Consider the following 22,487-nt stretch of genomic DNA (forward strand, 5'->3'; position numbering starts at 1 on the left):
CCGGGGCAGCCGCGGCTCGGCGCACAAGTGGGAGCGTGGGCAGACGCCCAGGGGAAGAGGTCACGGCCAAGCGAGTGGTCCGTCCCGGTGACCTTGGTATTAGGAGAAAAGCAGCACACATTAGTACTCCGCAGATTAAACCAGATCATGGAGAGAAGTCGTGCTGCCATAAGACTTCCCGGTTAGTAGCATCTAGCAGGGATCACTGCTAGCCAAGGAAGCTATGAGTGTATCTTTTATCGCAACATGTAGCTAGTCGAGGTAGACTTGGACAAGCTCCTGAATGCGCTGCATCCTTCACATCTAAGGAAAAGCATCTATCCCAACCAGGCAGTTGGTCCAATTAAAGACATCGGTGGCAAAAATCCTTTCCTGGACTGTCGTGGCTACAACATCATTCCACAATTGCCAAAGAAAAGGTAGACTGTGCACCTGGGCTAGCCCCAGCAGCCTTACGTGGGGTGCTGAGGGCCAGCAGCACAGGGCCTGGCTGGCAGCCAGAGCATAACTGACCAGCCAGGCTCCAGTTTCTGGTAGTGCACGCTACTGCCACATGCACCACCACACTGTTTTAAGTCATGGGTTTTTTGACACTGGGATCACTGCTGCAAATTAGTAGCGTGGGGAATGTATGCATGTGCAGCGCATACAGCACCAAATACTGCACTTCCATGCTCATCTGGATGTGCCCATTGATACAACATGCCCAGGCTAATTTACCCTCCTTAGGACCTACCCAAACTGCTTCTAGCAGCTGAGTTGGGGATATCAACTTAATTTGAACTGAGCTACACAGCAGTGAATTGTGCAACAGACATATCCACAGTTGTTTGGCCTATAGTTGATAGCAATGGGGACAGTCCTTCTTTGGGCAAGGGGTTGGACTAGATGACTGCCTGAGGTCCCTTCCAACCCCAATTTTCTATGATTCTATGATCTAGATTTCCTTAGTCTGTACCTGCCATTTCTTAAATAACCCGTCATGTAGTTCACAGGTTGTAACCATCCCACAAACAAGTTAGTGCAGCAGCAATGTCTTCTGAAATTTGATTGTACTGTCCTTTCTACTATTTGTTCTCTGGGACAGAGGCCCCTCACTGTCTGGCCCCTCACTCTCCACACCACTAATCACATATGCACAAATGGAAAGTGAAAAGGAGTCTAACACCTCCTTGCATCACGTCAGCAAGTGTTACTTCCTGTGTGACTGCACAACTGCCAAGAGCATACAGCTGAAAGACACAGGCGCTGTGATGCAAACCCAAAGGCTGGCTATACCCAGGTGACTACAGCCATCACATTCTCTTTGACGTAGCCCTCATGAAGCAGTTGGAGATGATGCTTGACTCAGTGGATTGACTAATCCTACTCCCATGTTTCAAATGATTTCCAGATTGAGAAAGACTGAATTAGGGCAGAAAGGAAGAATCCTTTCAGGAAATCTGTCTCCTCTCTCTGGAAAAAAGTCTGTTAGTTTGGAGTTTTGCTATTTAGCTCAGTCTGGATACTAGCTAGCCTTAATCCATTACTGCTGACAGGCAAGCATAACTAAACCCACACTTAAGGGCTGGTTGCAGTGAAACCCAAACAAAAAGGCCAAGCATAAATAAACATTTAAATTAAGTTGCTAAATCAGTTTAGGTCGGTAGCTAAGAACACAGAAGTGAAGTAGGAGGAGTCAGAGTGAATGAGCTGGCCTTCTGCAGTGCGGGTAAAGGGATGGGGAGCAGGGGAGAAATGGCAGAATTGTTTTTAAGGTCAGCGTCTTCCATCTTCATCTGGAGTGGGATGTTTAGAAGAATCCTGACAAGAATTTGTTTGAGGCATTTGCCTTTGAGTCACTGGTGGTAAATAGGCTGGTAGGCAGAACTTTTTTCCTTCCCTTCATGCCAACATTCACAGCTGTGGAAAAGCCATACCATAGCCTGTAAAATGGTTTATGCTCAGTCTATGGTAATTTTATACTATGTGACCATGAATACTCCCATTGTAGTGTACCACCGGTGGGAGCCAAATTATATGCACCATTCACCAATTGTGCATGTACTTTGGCTCTATCACACTGACTGCAAACACTGCATAAAAGTCCAGTTAAAACTGCAATATGGGACTCTTCTTGCTATGAGAGGGAACAGACAGGCTGCAGAAAGCTATGGAGACTGTTTGCACCTACCTAAGTGTCTGTTTATTGAATACCCCACACTGAGAGCACTGTTCAGTCTGCAAGACTTCCTTCAGTTGTTTTTCTGCCTGCTGGTTTTGTTGTTGTAAATATCTCACCAAGAATAAAATGTTTGGCTTAGCTAATGAGCATATTGCTTTCCAAAGCCGTATCTATTAAGCCTATACACATTACACACACACACACACACACACACACACACGACTAGATTCTTCCTCCAAATGTCTCCCATTGAAGTCATAGACAAAATTCACAGTGACTTCCGCTGTTTGAGCATGGAAATGGATACATCACAGACCCAGAGATAATGTCATTACAGGAGCATGGGTAATGTCATTAGAATATGTTCAGGCTATGATACAGAAAGGAAGAGCTTAGGGCTCCCAGAAGGAATTGCCCAGGCATCCATAGAGCCAGATGGAGACAGAAATGGCAGAGACTCTAAAAGAAACAAGGACAGCAATCAGAGTTATGTAAACAAATTTACTCCCCTGCCCTTAGCAATATGGCTATGTGAGGAATCATATTAACAAGACCAGAAAAATGTACCTAACCCAACTCCCAGAACCAGTACTCTGGCTATCTCACAAACCCAGTGTGTCCAGATGGACTGGCACAAGTCTGCAGGTGTTCTGGGACCATGGGGGCCATACACCCTGGGTTTCTGTTGGAGGATTAATAAAACTACATCAGCCCCAGTGCATTATATAGTTGCTCTGACTAGGTCTTCATTGGTCTAACTCTATCATGGAGAGGGAAGAATCAGATCCATTGTACCTTTCCTTTTGATTGACCAACTTACAAACCAAATAACTGAAAATTCCCATAGCAGCGGATCTTGAGTCCCTTATGTAGTCCTCACCAAAGCCAGCAGAAGTTGGTCTGACTAAAGGCTAAATAAAAACAGTTTGCAAAGTGTGTCTCTTGGGGAAAGCTGGTCCCCCTCCTGAAGTCGGTGGAAGATCCAGGCTTTCAGCAGCTCACAAAAGTTCACTCTGGTACAATGACAGGCCTTCACACAGGTGTACCATGTTTCCCCTAGATACACAGAGCAGTGTATGTGATTATTTTGAGCATGGTGAGAGACATACTTAACCCACTTCATTTGCTGTGATGGATTTAGCATGGTGTAAAGCAAAAACCCTGGGTGCAATCCAGAAATGTAATGAATATCATCATTTTAAAAACTGCTCCATTTAATTAGTAATTAGGAGACAAGATGTATTTGGAGCTTTGATTAATATCTGCATCCTCTGACCAAGAATTTCATGAAATTGCACAAGGGTTAATAAAAACATGAGTTTCTAATAGTCTTTCCTGGAAATAGACTTGCCTTGTGCAGCACAGTTTCAGAAATCACAGACTAAACATCAAAGTCAACCTTTCATGTCCAAGGATGGAAAAAATAACTCATGTTCAATGGCCCAACTCTCCCCCCCCCCCCCCCCCCCCCCAAAAAAAAAAAAAAAAAAAAAAAAAAAAAAAAAAAAGGTCTGCAGCCTTCCAAACAGCAAACTCTGTGGAAGCCAGCAATGTCGGCACCACCAGACACAAGTCTGCCAAGGGAAATGGTCAACCCACTATGGAAGCCAGAATGAAAAACAGCTTCTAGCTGCCTTGCAGGGACTTGCAGTTTCTCATAAGGATGTTTCCTGTAAAAAAACCAAAACAAATGCTCCTGACCCATGCAATCTTTGCAGCTTCCCAGTGTCACCAAAGCAGTTCCAGTTGAGCTAGGTCATGAGAAAAAGATTTTTAAAAAAATATGATGCATGCACAATGCCATCTGCAATGTCACCTCCTAGGGTTAAAAAATTGCAGGCCAAAAGCCCCTGAACTCTATCACACTTGCTACAAACATTGCTAAGCTCAGACTTTCATTCTCCTCTAGGCTGACCCTGTTTTGTTACTATAAACTCAGATTATCCAACATAATTTGGGGTTTGTTTCTGTTTTTGCTTATACCAGTTCTACACCACTGTTTCTCTGCTAGCTTTAATGGAATTACTTGTTTTACATCAATGTGTAAGGCAGTTCAGGGACTTAAAACTCTACTGTGATTTTCTACTAGTTTTACCTCAGTTTTGATCACATTTCTCATCCTGTACTTCTTTATATTGGTTGGTCTGTCAGGGTTTGAAAGCAGATTACCTGTAAATAACAGTGGTAAGAAGTAAAAAATGATACAATGTGGTAACATGATGAATAGAAATAAAAGCCAGTTTCTATTAGCACTTTTCCCTTTAATGACTTAATGCAATTTGACACAGACATCCTGTACCTGATCAACTCATTTTGCATACAGTTCCTTTCTGGCCATGTGCCTCTATCTCTTTATAGGGGCCCCCCTTATCTTAGTGTGAATAAAAGTAATCAATGCTGCACAAGCATCTGTCGTTCAATTAACCTCTCTCTTCTTCTGCAGGCAACTGGACTAATGCAATGATGAATCAGATACTACAATGCAAAGCGACCACAATTTTTGCTAATTGATTAGCTGTACCTGGTACATGCGCAATTTGATTCACCAGAATTATGTAAAAAAGCTGTACCATACTATTTAATAGGGCTGTGAGAAATTTTGCTGGCAGTTTCGATTCAATGCTGTTTCGACTTGTTTCGAGTTCGAAACAGCAAAATCGAAATGAAACCGAGAGCTTCGAAATAGCCTCAAAACAAAACGAGGCAAGTCAAAACGTGTTGAAATTTTTAAAACATTTTGAGTTTTGAAGCTCAAGCTGGGCTTGCCTGCAGGGAAACAAAAACTAAAGTAACGAGAGGGAGGGGGAAGAGGTGGAAGGAGTCCTCTCAAGGGCGGAAGGAGGACTGTGTAGCTGGCCAGTGACTCTCATCCTTTCCTGAGGTCCCTTCCAATCCCTGTGGTCTGTGGAAGGCATGGAAAAACTGCATAAAAGGCAGCATTGTTTGAACTGCCCTGCTTTCTGCCTTGGTGTCAGTTGAGTGAGGGTGCACTTTAACACACACACAGTGTCACCCACCCATGTCACGAGTTTTGCTTGTCTGCAGCTTGCGGTGCAGGGTCACAGAACCCAGACCCGCCCTGCACTGATCTCCTTGACAGCTGGCAGACTTCATGGCCACAGCAGGGCCTATCAGGCCTGCAGTTTTCACCCTGCTATGCCCCAAGACAGACACAGTCCCACAAGCAACCATGTCACAAATTTTGTGTGTCAGCAGCCAGAGGTGCAGGGCCCCAGACCCCAGAAGCCCCTGCACCTATCTCCTTGAAAGCTGGCAGGCTTCATGGCCTCAGCAGGGGCTAGCAAGCCTGCAGCTTTCACCCTGCTGCGCCTTAACACACACAGTGTCACCCATGTCATGAGTTTTGCTTGTCTGCAGCTTGAGGTGCAGTTTCCCCCAAACCCCTGCACCTATCTCCTTGAAACTCAGCAGGCTTCATGCCCTCAGAAGGGCCTACCATTCCTGCATATTTCATCCAAATCAGGCCAGAAATTACAAAGTTATCAGCTGTTTCGAGCTTCCCCATTGTAGCCTATGGGCGAAACATCGAAACATCATCAAAACAGCAACACTGTTTCAACGAAACGGAACAGCATTTTCAAATCAAAACAAAATTTGAAACAAAACGTTTTTCTGTCGAAACGCAAGTCGAAACAGAACAGTGCCATTTCGCACAGCCCTACTAGTTAATGTGAACCAAGAGGAACTGTTTTCATTTGCAAATCCTAAAAACTCTATAAAACTGTCCAGGAATCCTTTGTCTTCCAAGTATGCCTTATTTTATTAGAATGTTTAATGTATTATTGTTTCCATTGGCTTTTCTAGTTTACATAATTTGTACACTATATATAAATTATTGTTCCTTACCAGCCAGATTGTATCCAAATTTTGATAGTATAAGGGTGGTGTGACCACACCACCGCACCCCCTCCCTGACTTCACCCAACCCCCAAAGACAGCCATGTCTGGCAAACACTCTTAGGGCTTGCCTAGGTGCTAACTCAAACCAAATACACATCTTTATTTATTTTGATACTATCTATTTTGAAACTACAAATATATGTATAGTCACTTTTTTCAAAACAAGGCTGCCCTGTTTCCCTATATCAGTGGCTCTCAACCTTTTTTAGACTCAAGGCACCCCTCCTAGATTAAAAATATTTTTTGTTAGACTCAAGACACCCTCAGTAAATGCCAACTTAGTTTCACTCATTTTTTGACTACAGAAAAATAATAGAGCAAGTCCTTCTATAGCAAAGAACTCAGAAAAATCATAGCAGGTCAAAATGTTTTTACACCACGCATTCTTATGTGAAAACTCTAAGTTTATCTTGTGAATAATGTTTGCACACCTAACAGTCCTAATATTGTGTGGCAACCTGGAGCACTCTTGAAAAGCAGTCCAGGCAGCATCTTGGTTGTAAATCACTGCCCTATATCTTACATCAGTAAAATATTGATAGCTTACATCAAAATATCATTACATGATAATAGTATTCACATCCAGATTTTCATACTGGCAATTGATAGTGTGCATTACCTCCATTTAGTTATCTATTTCCAGTTATTGTTTCAACAAACGCAGAGTAAACCTTGTGTTTCCCAAGTTTCAACATAGCAATGAGCAGGGATTGGGTGGTCAGCTCAGCTGGCTCTTTATTCTGTTGCTATTCTTTCCTATACACATCTGGGTCTTATTAAAAGTTCAACATTAAAACATACTGATCTGTTGATGTCTTTGGTTTTACTTCACGGGGCTCAGTCCAGCTTTTCTTTGCCAATTGTTCTGTTTCTTGCAAAACAATCTCTCTTTATGGCTGTGTTATGATGTGAGAGAGCTGGTCCATGGAGACTGTTTAGGGAAGAAGCTGAATGACGTTTCCTATATTACACAAACACAGTAATAATGGTTCCTAAGGTCCCTTCTATAAATGGAATTTTCTTGTACCTACCTCAAGTCATTATAACTATTTTAGTCACAATTCTAGGATTTCTATATGTTTTCAGTAAGAAAAAGGTTCCAGAGGGCAACTTCTCTTTCCTGTCATATATGTAAACACATTAATGTTTTAGTTAAGGCAACAGTAATCATATTAGGAACATACAATTACCAATTGCCAGTCAGAGTTCCTAACTGAATCTTCAGTGCTTGCCTAGTTTCTAATATCTCCTAGGCAGCACTGTGGGAGATAACACATCTGTGTGGTAGAATGGGTTCTATCAGGGGAGTAGATACTACGGTGAGTCAAGGGCATCAAGCTTTCACCTGAAGCAGTTCAAATTATTCTGATTTGACAGATTTCAATGGCCTTACACAGGCAGAGGGAACATTACTCCTCAAGCAGGCCCACTGAAATTAACATAAGTAAGGGCCATAAATCAAATATGAAAACTGGTGCTGGAGTTGCATCCTTTACTCAGACAGCCAAGAGCCTGCTCTTTCCCACCTTAGACAATAAAGGGAGTCACATTATTTACATCACTGGGGAAAGATGTGCACCCAGTACCAACACCACTATTACTAAAAATTAATTATTAGCTATTACAATCATTATATCTATTACTGTTATTGTTTACATTTATTTAGTACTTGCATTACAGTAGGACCTATCAGCTCTGCTCTCTGCTTTGGAGAAGCAAAAGGCTGGACAAGCAGAGCTGTTGTATATCAATGGGCAGTCACATTGCTAAAGCTGGATGGGAACGTTTTCACCCTGTAAAGCTGCCATGTTCCACTGCTGGTACAAAGCACATCTGCACAGACCACATCACTCAGAGATCCTCTACCTAAGGGCATCTTTGGATTGTGTAGAGCACCATGAGTGGCTTCTCTGGTACTTGTGCTTCTGGACTGTAGTGCAGAGGATGTGGCTATTGTGAAAAAGCAGGAAGGCATTTGAAATGATGGCCATCTAGTGTAGATTGCAATATTCCTTAGACATCCAACTCCTGGTGGCAAGGAGTCTGATGTCTTGGAAGGCAACTTGGTTAATGTTTGAATTAAAATTCTTCATTGTTAATCTCTTAGCAGAAAGGGAACTGTCACTTGCTAAAAGTGACTTAAGACAAATTAAGACTTTGATTTTCTCCCAGTATTGTGCTTTGGTATGCAACTCAGTGTGGGAAGGGATTAAAATTTGACCTGTGTAAGGTCTAAATGCAAAAAAATAAAATAAAATAAAAAAAAGAGCTCTGAGACTGAGCACATAGGTTTAATAACACATTTTTTAACTGAGGCATATGTCTGAATAACATTCATTGCTCACTTTGGCTTGGTCCACTATGTCTTGCAAATGGACTAAACCTTATTTAAACCCTGTGCATCCTGTTATGTCCTAGGTTTCTTGGAGTGTTAAATGAATATCTTAAGGACCAAATTCTGCCCTCAGTTACACCCAAGTAGTATTGTCATTAATGCAGCAGAAGTGATAAACCACTGAAGTCAAAGACAGCCTTTTTAATTTACCTCAATAGTTTTGGGATCTGGTTCAGGATCTGGCCCCAAGACCCAGTACTTATCTGAAAAAATCAGCAGCTTTATTTACTATATCTAATTCAGGAGGAGGTCTCTGTAGTATGTCCCAGTATCCTATTTCAGCACAAACTAGACCTTGCGTAAAAAACTGGGTTTTATATATACCACACTGGGGTGTTTTTTACTTAGAATGGTCCAATGCCCTGGTCAGGGATGTCAAGGGGACCTATTACACATTTCTCCTCTGTAACTGGAAAGATGCCCACCATGCACATGGGGTCAGCGCATCAGCATTAAGGCCCTGATCCTCAAATATTCTGAATATGGACACTGCCATCTGCATCTGCAGACCAATCTGCAAAGATAATGGGGCTCAGCCTGAACACAGAAGTTTACCTGTCATGATTTTCCTGGCAGGGATGGAGTCTAGGATGTGTTTTAGTTTAAGGGTTTGGTTCTACAGTCAAAAATAGGATGAAACTCTCACTGATTTTAAAAGTAATCATGAGCTTTGTCTGGGGTGTTGGTCTTTAGAAAATTATGAAAATAAAGGAAATCAGAAATACAAGAAAAGGAAGAAATTCAGTGTAGCTTTTCTAAACCCTCCCCAGTGTTCAGGGACACTGACTGGGAAGCAGTTGAGGAATATCAGCTGCAGAGAATCTGTTAAATACTTACAGTTTTGATTCTCACGAAATTTAAGAATAATACATGTTTGTAAGTCTGACCATCCCAAGGCATTTACTGGAGATTCCTGACTGCAGATGACTATTGCCATCACAAGTTGACTAATGATGACACAATCTAATTTCAACAACTGCTAAGAATTATTTTTCAGTGAGGGGATGGGCAATGTTTTGTAAAAGTGGGCATCCAGACTTGAAAAGCATATTTTCCAATAGCCAAAGTCCAACTAACTGAATGTCTCATCCATGCTGGTAGAACATTAACAGAGGTTGTCATGGTAAAATGAAAGGCTGTGCAGAACCTAATCTCATTTATGGGGTTAAGAAAGTTGAGATCACGGAAATGAGATCTTATAAATAACCAGAGTAGTGCATTACTGACAGACTGCAACATCTCTGAACGGAACATTCAACAGGCTGAATCCCTTAAGCGCAAAGCAGAGCTGGATTTTGTAAAAACAACTGAGAAACTCCTGATTAAAATACTAAAGAGGATCTGAGTGGGAGTTTTTTATTCTCTATAGTTTATTCTACAAATTTATTGTGGAAGCATGTGCACTGGGGATTGTGCTAAGTGCCTAGGAGTCACCCTCATCCCTCTGGCTGTGCTGTGTACCCTTGCTAATATTTTGCTGTTTTTTCCTGGAGGAAAAGTGGTCGAGAGTAATGACCATATTACAGATGAAGTCTGGTACTTTGGAGGGATCATAGGATCAGGTGTATTGGTGAGTAAGCAAATCTACAAGGTGTCACTTCTATTTGCTGAAGTAAAATGTTGGGGTTTACTGTAATTCTCCTGTACTGCAAATAGAATACTGTTAGTGTTGCAAATTGCTCTTAGTTTTTCACTTGAATGAATAAATAGGCAAGTTTAAAAATCAAGTGTTAATTCAGTAATAAATAATATAATCTGTGATAAGAAAATGGGACCCTGAAGTAATACAGTGATAAACAAAGGATAATACGAAATAGTCCCACCTGATAAAATTGTTTTTTCTATTGTTGATAGATGATCTTTCCTGCCTTGGTATTTTTGGGCCTTAAGAATAATGATTGCTGTGGATGCTGTGGTAATGAGAGCTGTGGAAAAAGGTTTGCGGTAAGTGAAAAGGAAGGATATTGCAAAAAAAAAAAAAAGCCAAATGCCTACTAGTAATGACATTTACATCAGGTGTATCTATATACAGTTATGGTATTATAGGGTGTGAATATATGGGGCGCATACAGTTTATTGCATGAGGCAGAAAACTCTGGAACTCCTTTATCATGAAAGATGATGAATTGATGTGCCAAGATGTTTTTTTTCCAAAACTCCTCAATATTGTACCATGATCGCTGTAACTTGTTGAACTACCAGAACTGTATCCCTGACACAGCAGGCATATCTTCACAAGACACTTTACTGCACAATAGACTACTCTACTGCTTAATAAAGAGTCACTGTGTAATTGTGAGCAAGAGCTATTGTGCAGTAGTCTACTGTGTGCTTTTCTACTACCTACTAAATACAAGTAGTAGAGTTACTGCACAGTAGCTACTGCGCAGTAACGCACGGTTAGATACCTGACTGGGAGCAAAATGCTCCTCATCAGACAGGCAGCAGGGGGTGGAAGAACAATTGCCTCCTCCCGGAGCTTCCTGCTGCCAGGGTGGGCTCCAATCGCAGAGTTTGGGTGGGGACAATGTCCCCTTGCCCCTGAAGTAGGTAGCTCCCAGCCCCAGCTCCATGATCACAGGCTGGAGCAGGGGGACATTGTCTCAACTTGGGCTCCAAAATCAGAGCTCACCCCAACAGCAGGCAGCTGCTAGGGGCAATGAGCAATCGCCCGCCCCCGGCTGCGATCACAGAGCCAGGGACAGGAGCTGCCTGCTGCCGAGGCAAGGGGAGGCTCAGGGAGCCGCAGCTGGCTCCCCGTGCTGCTTTCTTATTGCTTCTGAGCACCTCCCCAAAAATTTGGATCATCAGGGGTCAACAGAGGATCAGGTGTAGTGGTTCCTGGCTGTACCATAACCCTTCTTGTTCCACAAATGCCTCTTCTTCCAGCTTACACTGCCAAGGAGGCAACTAGCAGAAGGAAACGGCATGACTTCTGCTGTCAACCCTATGCTAGCGCAGAATTACTTTACCCTAGGACAATAGCTCTAGGAGAATGGAGAATTTTTTCTGAAACAATATGTTTTTCATATACAGTAAACTGAAGTGGGCTAGATTCTGCTCTCAGTAGCATGGTGTAAATCCAGAATTACACACTAAAGTAAGAGTTACTCCAGATTTACAGTAATGTAACTAAACCTGGATCCTAGATCCTTTGCAGTTACAGTATTTGCAATGAACATTCGTTGTATTCTCTCATGTTCTCAGCCTGCCTCAGGAGCCATTGGCATAGTTCTCTGTTGATTTACCATAATGGAGACTTTGTACGTGTGTGGAGGGCCACACTAGTGGATCCCTGCACAGGTTCAAAATTAATATTGAACTAGACTCCTAGTCTTAATAAAAGCTGTGGTTCTCAACCTTCTCAGACTCAGGGCACTTGGGAAATGCTAGTTTTAGTTCCCTTTTGCTTTACTACAGAAAAACAACAGAGCAATTTTTCTGTTACAAAGAACCCAGACGGCATTTTTATATGGGTTCTGGAGGTGGGGGTGGGAGATGTTTTAATTAGAGCAGCTCCGAGATCCACCTTAATTAAAGCACCTGCAGCGTCTCATGTATCAGCGTCCCCGCAGTTCAAAATGGTGGCAGGAGCTCTTTAACTAAAGCTCATCAAACGAGCTCATCAAACGAGCTTTAGTTAAAATGTCCCCGCCACCATTTTAAAGCATGGTGATGTTGATACATAAAAAGCAAAGGCTGCTGGAGCATGCTAATTATCATGCTCTAGCAGACTCAATTAATCAAGTCTTCTCTAACATGCTGTAATTACAGTGCATTAGAGCAGTGTCTATAGGAGCCCAGAAAGACCACAATAGATGAGGATGTTTTTAACACTATGAGTTGTTATTTGAAATTTCTGGGTTTATCTTGTGAGTCTTGTTGCACACCTCACTGTGCTAACATTGTGTGGCACCCCATGGTATGCCTGAATGGATCTCAAAGAACCCCAGGGTGCCATGACACCCTGGTTGAAAATCACTGAAATAAGGATAAGCACAAATATATTTGAAATGTTCCAAACCCTCCTCAGGTTCAGAGTGTTTCAGGACTACGCAGATATGCAGCCCTCACACTTAGGCCACAAACCCCGAGAGAGGTTCTGCAAAAGCCTGCAGCAACAGAGCCCTCCAGCAAGAGAGGTGGAGTGAAGGAAACTTCATGCCTCTTAGCCTCTGGTCTCCAAAGATTCCTAGGGACAGGTCAGCACACAGGAGGACTCATTGGCTGTCTCCTTCCCCTCCTGTGGTGGGGGTGAGGAGTGGAGCATTGTGGAAAGCTAAAAGACCAAAAGTGCCCTACCATGCTCCTCTGCAAGGTGAAGTACTAAAACACATAAAAAAGATTCACAAAAAGGCCATTCTTAACAGACTGGCCGATGGCAGCATCCTGAGGGATAGCCAGTATGGCTTTGTTGCGGGTAGGCCTTGCTTGAACAATCTTATCTCCTTTCATGACCAGGTGACCTATCACCTGGACAAGGGAGAAGTGATTGATATCGTATAGCTTGACTTTAAAAAAGCCTTCAATCTGGTATCCCATGATCACCTCTTGGCAAAACTGGCCAACTACAGCCTCGGCTTCACCACGATCCACTGGCTGGGGAATTGGCTCCGTGGTCGGACCCAGAGGGTGGTGTGGTCAACAGAAGTCAATCGTCATGGTGCCCTGTGACTAGTGGGGTCCCTCAAGGCTCTGTCCTTGGGCCAACACTATTCAACATCTTCATTAATGATGTGGACATTGGTATCAGAAGCGGACTGGCCAAGTTCGCTGATGACACCAAACTCTGGGGTAAAGCGTCCACACCTGAGGACAGGAAGGCGATCCAGGCTGACCTTTACAGGCTCAGGAAATGGGCAGATGAGAACCTGATTGTGTTTAACATCAAAAAATGCAAGGTTCTCCACCTTGGGAAGAAAAACCTGTAGCATGCTTATAGGCTTGGCAGTGCTACGCTGGCTAGCACTACGGACGAGAAGGCCTTGGGGGTCATGATTGACCACAAGATGAACATGAGCCTTCAATGTGATGCAGCTGCTAGTAAAGTGAGCAAAACTCTGACTTGCATCCATATATGCTTCTCAAACAAATCCCAGGACATCGTACTCCCATTGTACTCAGCCTTGGTGGGGCCGCAGCTGGAGTACTGCATCCAGTTTTGGGCTCTGAAATTCAAAAAGGATGTGGAGAAGCTTTAGAGAGTGCAGAGGAGAGCCACAGGCATGATCAGAGGTCAGGAAAACAGACCTTATGATGAGAGGCTGAGAGCTATGGGACTCTCCAGCCTGGAAAAGCACAGGCTCAGGGATGATCTGGTGGCTGCCTATAAGTTTATCAGGGGTGCTGACCAGTATCTGGGGGAACATCTGGTCACCAGAGCACCCCAAGGGATGACCAGGTCGAACAGTCACAAACTCTTTCAGTACCGTTTCAGGCTGGACATAAGGAAGAACTTCTTTACAGTCCGAGCCCCCAAGGTCTGGAATAGACTGCTGCCAGAGGTGGTTCAAGCACCTACTTTGAACACCTTCAAGAGAAATTTGGATGTTTATCTTACTGGCATCCTATGACCCCTGCTGACTTCCTGCCCTTGGGGCAGGAGGCTGGACTCGATGATCTTCTGAGGTCCCTTCCAGCTCTAATGTCTATGAATCTATGAAAAAATAGGTTCCTCTTTTTTTTTTTAGTCATTTTAAAGTGTTTCTTTGGGTGCAAATGTCTGCATCTTGCAATCTGGAGCACTTTCAAGGCACTTGGAGCACTTGAAACTTCTGTTGGTGGCCAAACACATGATGAGTTAATGAAGCGGTACATTTTATCCTACAACAGCTTGTTGCCCATGTTTTGCCACAATTACTCATTAACTTAAATCAGTTCAGCTATGGAAACCTTGGTATATCTTCCAAATAATGCTTTGGAGTTCACTTTACTTACACCCAGGAAACACAATTGAAATTGGTTTGTTTTCACAGGGAAATTAGAACAGAATATGTCCATACATGCCCCTTGAGAATCAGTTACATCGTCTATTAAATTAATACTTGTTTGAAATTATTTCAAGATTTGACACTAGAACAGAAAAAACAAAAAATGCTTTCAAAATGCAAATGAAGACTTTTTTGACACTCATGAAAAAATAACAGAAAACCAAAGCCTTCTTTTATCCCCTGCCCAATTATAATATAGAAATACAGACTTCAGTGTACATTCTCACCTATATACCTCAGCTGTATTTGAAAAGGTCCTGAAAAGGTTGTCACATTGTAACCTCATACTCTGTTCTTGGCTTTCCTACCCAGTATTCCATCTTTATATTTGTGCCAATCCTATTGTTGGTTGTAATGAAGACAAAATGCATAGGAACATAGGGTGCTTACAGAAGTTCCTTTTTTCACCATTTACAACATTTTGTAGGCATGGTTTAACAGAAAAGCATGACTTTATAGCACTTTAAAAATGGGTACAGCACTTTTTAAATTAACCCTTGTTATATGAGGTATTACATTTGAAGTGCTATATTTTACAGCGCTGTAGCAACCTACAGTGATTTAAATAACTTCTGTACGCTGGTCAAATTTCTGACCAGTGGAGAAGCCCCAGACAGCTGCGGAGTGCCCCCTGCCTCCTTGCCTGCAACTCCCCCTCCCCAAACACTGCACTTGTGTCATGTTTAAGAGTGCTGTAACTTTAGAGTCCTATAAAAAGTGCTCTAAATTACAGCACTGTAGGTGTGTCGCTATGGTGATGTTGTTACTGTGATTTAGTGTTTCCTTTAGTACCTTTAGTACCTTTTGGAAGTACTAAATCACGGCACAGTAACAGCCTGTACTGCACCATACGCATGGTGCATGGTTATTTTTAGGAGTTACTTTGCCATAGCAGTGCACTATATCGGGGAAGCGCGTCAATATCTCCTGATCATGTGTAGACGCTCGCAGATGTTCACCATAGCGCATTGCTACAACAACGTAGTGTCACATGTAGACACTCTCTGTAAAACATGCACAGAGCACTACAGACCCCTAGGGATTGAAGGGGCCTTCTTGGCTACCAGATTCAGTTCCTGAAATAGGAAGTGAAAAATACTGTAATCTATTTGAAACTGAAAGACAAATTTAGGGCCAAAATCAGGCCAATATTTGATCAAGACACCAAAATTGACAATTCTGCTTTGTGAAATGTGTCATGGGATCTTTAATTACCATGAAAATCAGGTTTGGTTATGATCATTTCTGAAAGATGGGAATTTCAGAGACACAGGAATGTCTGATCACTACCTAGGGACAGTCCTCAACCCCTGTATCATCTCAACTGCTGTATGGGCCTGTGTCATCTGGCACTGTCATCTGGCCTGTGGGTCATGAAATTTAGCAGTGGGCTAAATTTAGCACCCCTGATGCCAAAATTCCAGACCCACAGAGAGCCTCACACCCTGCATGCTGGATGGGGTGCCCAATCCCAGCGCACAGGGCTGGGCAAGGGCAGCATAGGGCTTCAGGGCTCAAGCCCTGTTTGGGAGGCCAGGTAGGAGAGGTGATGGACCCCTGGGAGCCAATTCTGGTGTGCAGGAGGGGCAGCACTGTGTCCCTGGGATCCAATCCTAGCACATGGGGAGGGCAGAAGTGGGCAGCACCAGGCCCCCAGGACCCAATCCGAGGGGGGGGGGGTAGGATGGGGTGTCACCAGGTTCCCAGGGTCCAATCCTGGTGTGTGGGGCAGGGAAGGCAGTCCTGTGCCCCAGAGCCCAGTTTGGCCCACAGACTGTCTTTGTGTCACACATCTGGGCTGTGGGGCCAAAAGGTTGAGGCTCCCTGTTGTAGAGGGAATAGTGCCTTCTACTGAGTCAAAATATTACCACTTCCTGAAATATCAAGATGTTCACTGTAGTATCTCCATGAAACTACTGACGAAGGAAGGAGAGGAGGGGAGACAAGATGGGACTGTGTTTAAGAGAAAAGAGGAAGGCCAGCAGATGTGCAATATATGTTAGACTGCAGTTATAGACAAATAACTTTGTCATATGTTTCTCTCTCTATCAGATGTTTTCTTCTATAATATTTGCTGCAGTAGGACTCGTGGGAGCTGGTTACTGCTTTGTTTTGTCAGCATTTGCTCTGAATAAGGGACCTAAATGTAACATGAACAACACCTGGACATATCCATTTCTGAATGGGTAAGATATTGCATGGCATCACCCAGGGCTACTCAGACAAGCTGCAATATAATCACTGAAATTTGTGGCATGGCTTCTGTCCTGGGAGTTAAAAGTGGAAATTGCATTGTACCACCACAGAAAGGCAGTTGCCTGCTGGAAGAAGCACTGCATAGCAGACAAAGCCACATTGCACAACATTCTAGGGTGTTATTCATTCTAGATTCTCAATGCCTGATTTGGCTGAAACTACAAGGCATCAAAGAACCCTAATACATAGAAACTCATCACTGTCTTAGATTTGTATGCAGTGCAGTGTCAGGGAAAATCTCTAACATTTAAGAGTTAGTCTTCATATCAGTTTATTTTAGTTGTGGAAGCTGCAGGGAGCTGTCTGTTTTCCACACTATGCAGCTGAAAGTTGTGATGTCACAGAAAGAAACCTGTATATTTATTACTTGAATAGAATTTAGATAGGGAGATCATATCCCTGGATTCCCAGAGTGGCTGGAAAATAAAGTCAGTAAATTAAGAGCTATTAACCACTGGAAGAGATGATCAAGGGACATGAAAAATTCTCCATCCCTTGGGGTCTCTAAACCAAGTGTGAAGGTCTTTATAAAGCATGTGCTCTACTTCAGCTGCATGTTGTCAGCCAAGGTGAAGGAATCTATGACCTGCATTGCATTACATGATCATAAATGTGCCTCCTGGGCTGAAGACTACAATCCACAGAACGTCAAAAATATCTACAGGAAATACTTTTTAAAGTCACTTTTCAATTAGCTGATGAAAAGGACTTAATATGGCAAAAGCATGAGAATTAGACCTTTTATCTTTGGGCAGGATTTTAAAATAGGAAGGTGTAATACCTTGTCCGAGTTTCAGCATATATTGTAATAGGGGTAGTTTGGCAGTGTTTGTTTTTTGTTAGAAACGTTCATTTCCTTTTATCACAGCATTTTATGGTAGCATTTCTTTCTCTTGTTATAGGTGTTATATCAGAAAATAAGAATGAAGGGAAATGTTTAAATATGAAATATATCACTGTTTCCATGCTTGAAACTCCCAAAGAAGTCAAATTAACATTTTGTATGCTCACGTCAATTAAACTGCCAAGCCCTAATCCAAGGTCAGAGGATAATCCAAGGACAGTCAGACTTCCCTGCTGTGATAGAAGCCGGACGCGAGGGGATCGCCTTCAGACCTCAGGTTGGGGAGGACCGGGTTAGAGAGCTTCTGGAGGGGCTGGACGCGTTCAAGTCAGCGGGTCCGGATGCTCTCCACCCCAGGGTGCTGAGGGAGCTGGCTGGGGTTATTGCAGGGCCCCTGGCACGGCTCTACGAGCGATCGTGGTGCTTGGGCCAGGTGCCAGACGATTGGAAGGTAGCTAATGTGGTCCCCATCTTCAAAAAAGGGAAAAGGGAGGACCCGGGCAATTATAGGCCCGTCAGTCTTACCTCAATCCTGGGGAAACTCTTTGAGAAGATCATCAAGGAGCACATTTGTGATGGGCCGGCATCAGAAATGATGCTCAGGGGCAATCAGCATGGATTTATTAGGGGGAGATCATGTCAGACCAACCTGATTGCCTTTTATGATCAGGTCACAAAGGCCATGGATGCAGGTGTCGCGGTGGATGTAGTCTTTCTGGACTTCAGCAAGGCCTTTGACACCGTCTCTCACCCCATCCTAATTAATAAACTAGGCGACTGTGGCATAGACGCCTACACGGTCAGATGGATTGCAGATTGGCTGAAGGGTCGCACTCAGAGGGTGGTGGTGGATGGATCATATTCGACTTGGGGGGAGGTGGGTAGTGGAGTCCCTCAGGGCTCGGTCCTGGGCCCTGCGCTGTTCAATGTCTTCATCAGCGATCTTGATGTTGGGGTGGAGAGCAACCTGTTTAAATTCGCTGATGACACCAAAATTTGGGGGGAGGTGAGCACGCTAGCAGGGAGAGAGAGATTGCAGAAGGATCTGGATAGGTTACAGGGGTGGGCAGACAGGAACAGGATGCGTTTCAATACGGACAAGTGCAGGGTGCTGCACTTGGGTAGTAGGAACCAGCAGCACACTTATACGATGGGGAACTCCCTACTTGAGAGCACGGAGGCGGAAAGGGATCTTGGTGTCATTATTGACTCCAAGATGAACATGGGCCGACAATGCGAGGTCATGGTTGGCAGGGCTAACCGGACCTTGTCGTGCATCCACAGGTGCATCTCGAGTAGAGCCAGGGAGGTGATCCTCCCCCTCTATGCGACGCTGGTCAGGCCGCAGCTGGAGTATTGTGTCCAGTTCTGTGCGCCCCATTTCAGGAGGGATGTGGACAACATGGAGAGGGTCCAGAGGAGGGCCACCCGCATGATCCGGGGACAACAGGGCAGACCCTACAGTGAGAGACTGCGGGACTTGAACCTATTCAGCCTCCACAAGAGAAGGCTGAGGGGGGACCTGGTGACCGTCTATAAACTCACTAGGGGGAACCAGAAGGGTTTGGGGGAGACGCTGTTTCCCCTAGCCCCCGCTGGCATAACAAGGAGTAATGGGCACAAGTTGATGGAGAGGAGGTACAGATTGGACATCCGAAAAAACTACTTCACAGTCAGGGCGGCTAGGAGCTGGAACCAACTTCCAAGGGAGGTGGTGCTGGCCCCTACCCTGGGGATCTTTAAGAAGAGGCTGGATACTTACCTGGCTGGACTCATTTGAGTCCCGTTTTTGTTTTTAGGGTGAGTGGTTTTGTTTGTGTTTTTGGGTTGTTCTCCTGCCCTGGCGGGGGGTCGGGCTAGAAGATCTATTAGGTCCCTTCCGACCCTGAAACTATGAAACTATGAAACTATGAAACTATAAAGCATTGAAATCTATGTATATACAAACATTTATTAGTGATCAAATGAGAACAATGGGATTATACAAGGGAGGAATTTAGTTTCCTGTGTTCCAAAAGCAGTTTATCCATGGTGGATGCATTTAATTTACCACTAGATGTCAGGGGTGCTCTGTACAACTACAGAATAGAAATCCTAATGTATTTACCTATTAATGTATTTACAACTTCATCAATCTACTGGATACAAAAAATCATGGACTACATATAGACACTGGATTTATGGCACATTATAACCTGTGTGCCATCTGATAACCTCTCTACAATTTACCAGCTCCATTCTATAACCAGGTCAGCATTCCCCCATTCTGCTCCCCACCTCCACCTGTCTGTCACCCATTGTCTCTCACCCCCTCTGACCCTCACTGCCAAGTATTTACATTTTCACTGGCCTGCTTTCTTGCATACTGGCTTCTATCCATCCAGGAGAGCACAAAACAACTACAAACACTCCCTCTACCTGAAGAAGGGTGTGTGTACCCAAAAGCTCACAAAGAGCCATTTTTCCAAGTATTTAGTTAGTCTAATAAAAGATATCACATTAACCCAAAGAACCTTGTCTGCCTATTTACCTATTAAAAAGGCATTTGACTTTCAAAGAAAGACTGATGCTAGTTCGGGTGAGCATCAAATGACATTGATTTTTTTTCACATTTCCTTCCTCACAAACTATCATGTAGTATCTAAATTGTATTACAAATCTACATCCAACAAATGTGATTGCTGTTTTCTCCTGCCACACACAGATTACTGTTTATAAATGCAATTAATTGACTTCAAAATACATTCTACAGGGTGCAAACAAATGTAAATACAATACCATTAAAAGTGATATGGAAATTAAATTACAGTAATATGGATAGAGGGACTTGAATTAGTTCATATTACAATTGCAACAAATTTGTTAGCTGCACTAGCACTGTAGTTTTTGCATTACTAGTATTGTCTCCTGGATTATTTTTCTTTTTTACTCAGGAATTATTTAAGTGACAATTCACTGTGGAGTCAGTGTCAGTCACCTGTGGACATAGTTCCTTGGAATTTGACCCTCTTCTCGTTACTGCTGGTGATGAGTGGAATTCAAGCAGCGCTTTGTGCCATTCAGGTTGTTAATGGCCTCCTTGGAACGCTCTGTGGGGATTGCAAATGTTGTGGATGCTGTGGGGTAAGCAAATGGGTGTTTTCCTTATGTCACTACCTGCAATACTAGATGTCCCCTCAAACAAACGTAACAGGAAATTGAAAAAAAAAAAAGCCCAAGTGAATTATGGAGAAAGATTGAGGGATTTTTTCAGTGACACATTGTAGAATACATCAGTTACTGGCCAGACCCTTAGCCTTAGCAAAGTCCCTTGTGCAGTGCTGCAGTGGTACCTAAAGGATTTAAAGCTGCCCAAAGTCAGCATAAAAGGGTTTTCTTAGCCATAAGATCATAGCTAAATGACACAGAACTGAAGCCAACTCCACATTCCCACCCTCCTCTCAGTCTTCATGATATACAGGGTATGTCAATAGCATGGTGGGAACCAGTAAGAGATAGAGCCAAAGCCCTTTGTGCTCTGGTGATAATTACCAGCATAATGGCTTCAAGAGGGACTTTACAAACTGCTGCAATGTAGAGCAGCCCAAAAGGCAGCTCTAGGATTGTTTGGTCTGGAATAACTGTGATTCAAAAAACCAAAATAATTGCACTTGCTGAAGTGTAATCTGAGTGTCTGAGAGGTTAGGAATATTGAAGCAAAGCATTCTGACAGCTTCCCACAAGCCTTGTCAAACAGTACTAAAATCCATTAAAAATTACAGGGCTATCAGAAAATATAATTATCTTTATATTTTTATTTTTCCAGGGAGATGGAGCTGTTTAAAATATATGAGAATTGCAGAAATCCCTACATATGAGGAGGAAACTCCCCTTGCAAGTATTTCTTAAATGCATTAACCAGGTGTGACATGTTCCTTCTCTACGCTCCCTGACTATGAAGGTCTAGAATGAAGGGCATTTTCTCATTATTGCTATGAAGCCCTGACGTCTCCTCCCATCCCACTACAATCCCACATTACAGAATGAAAGATACAGCTGTTTAGCTCTTACACTTATATTTATTTTTCTAAAGCAGCTCCCATTTAAAAAGAGCATCTGGAGATTGGACAATCATTTCCCCTTATGACTGAGATCTTTGACTGGGGATTGATCAATGCTGTTCATACATATTAATCCATTATTTAATTGTCTCTGATCCATTTTGGTGCTCATGAAATTAAAATGTCACAACTGTATAATTTTCTCCTGAAGTCTATGAGAAAGATTTAGCTGTTTGTACAACAAAAGTGAAGACTGTTGTGGTCCTTACCCAAGATCGTTGAAGTGCTCTTTGTAAAAAGACTGTGTATTATGAATAATCCTTGTGAAAAAAGGAATCCCTGATGAAGGGTTCCTTTTTTGCTGACTGATGGACACATGGCCTTATCCTTCCCTTGTGAGTACAGGGGAAAAAGTGATGAGCAAGACAACATGGAATGCAGTTCATGTCGGGAAGTAAAGGACCACACGTAACCAGCCATTATTATTATCCCACCATTGACTCAGATGTGCCACTATATACTTTCATGTAGTTGCTGTCAATTAAGTGGGTCAGATACCATGGTCTGGTGTCTTTCTGCTTAGTGGGGAGAATTGTCCTTGGCACTTTGTTCTAATTGCTGAAGGCAAAACTGGTTAGTTACAAAGATAGTAACAAACTCAACCCAGAGACAGTATCTGTCTCCAAATATTAAGGTGCCCAGACCATTGACCTGGCTTTTGCCAGGGTCGTGTAGCAGAATCAAAGAATCGTAGAAAATTAGGGTTGGAAGGGACCTCTGGAGGTCATCTGCTTCAACCCCTTATCAAAGCAGGACCATCCCCAACTAGATCATCCCACCCAAGGCTTTGTCTAGCCGGAACTTAAAAATCTCCAAA

General features: G+C 43.2%; 1 protein-coding gene across 1 annotated transcript; it reads left to right on the top strand.

Moving 5' to 3' along the window:
* The first annotated feature begins 9,681 nt into the window (after nucleotides 1-9,681).
* Nucleotides 9,682-21,965, top strand: TM4SF4 (transmembrane 4 L six family member 4). The gene is made up of 5 exons (XM_006032946.3): nucleotides 9,682-10,050; nucleotides 10,335-10,424; nucleotides 16,523-16,656; nucleotides 20,504-20,693; nucleotides 21,376-21,965. Exons 1-5 carry the CDS (start codon nucleotides 9,877-9,879, stop codon nucleotides 21,391-21,393), a joined length of 606 nt encoding a protein of 201 aa, XP_006033008.1. The 5' UTR covers nucleotides 9,682-9,876; the 3' UTR covers nucleotides 21,394-21,965.
* Nucleotides 21,966-22,487: the final 522 nt, after the last annotated feature.

This window comes from Alligator sinensis, unplaced genomic scaffold (genome assembly GCF_000455745.1).
Source record: "Alligator sinensis unplaced genomic scaffold, ASM45574v1 scaffold1178_1, whole genome shotgun sequence".
Classification (NCBI taxonomy): domain Eukaryota; kingdom Metazoa; phylum Chordata; order Crocodylia; family Alligatoridae; genus Alligator; species Alligator sinensis.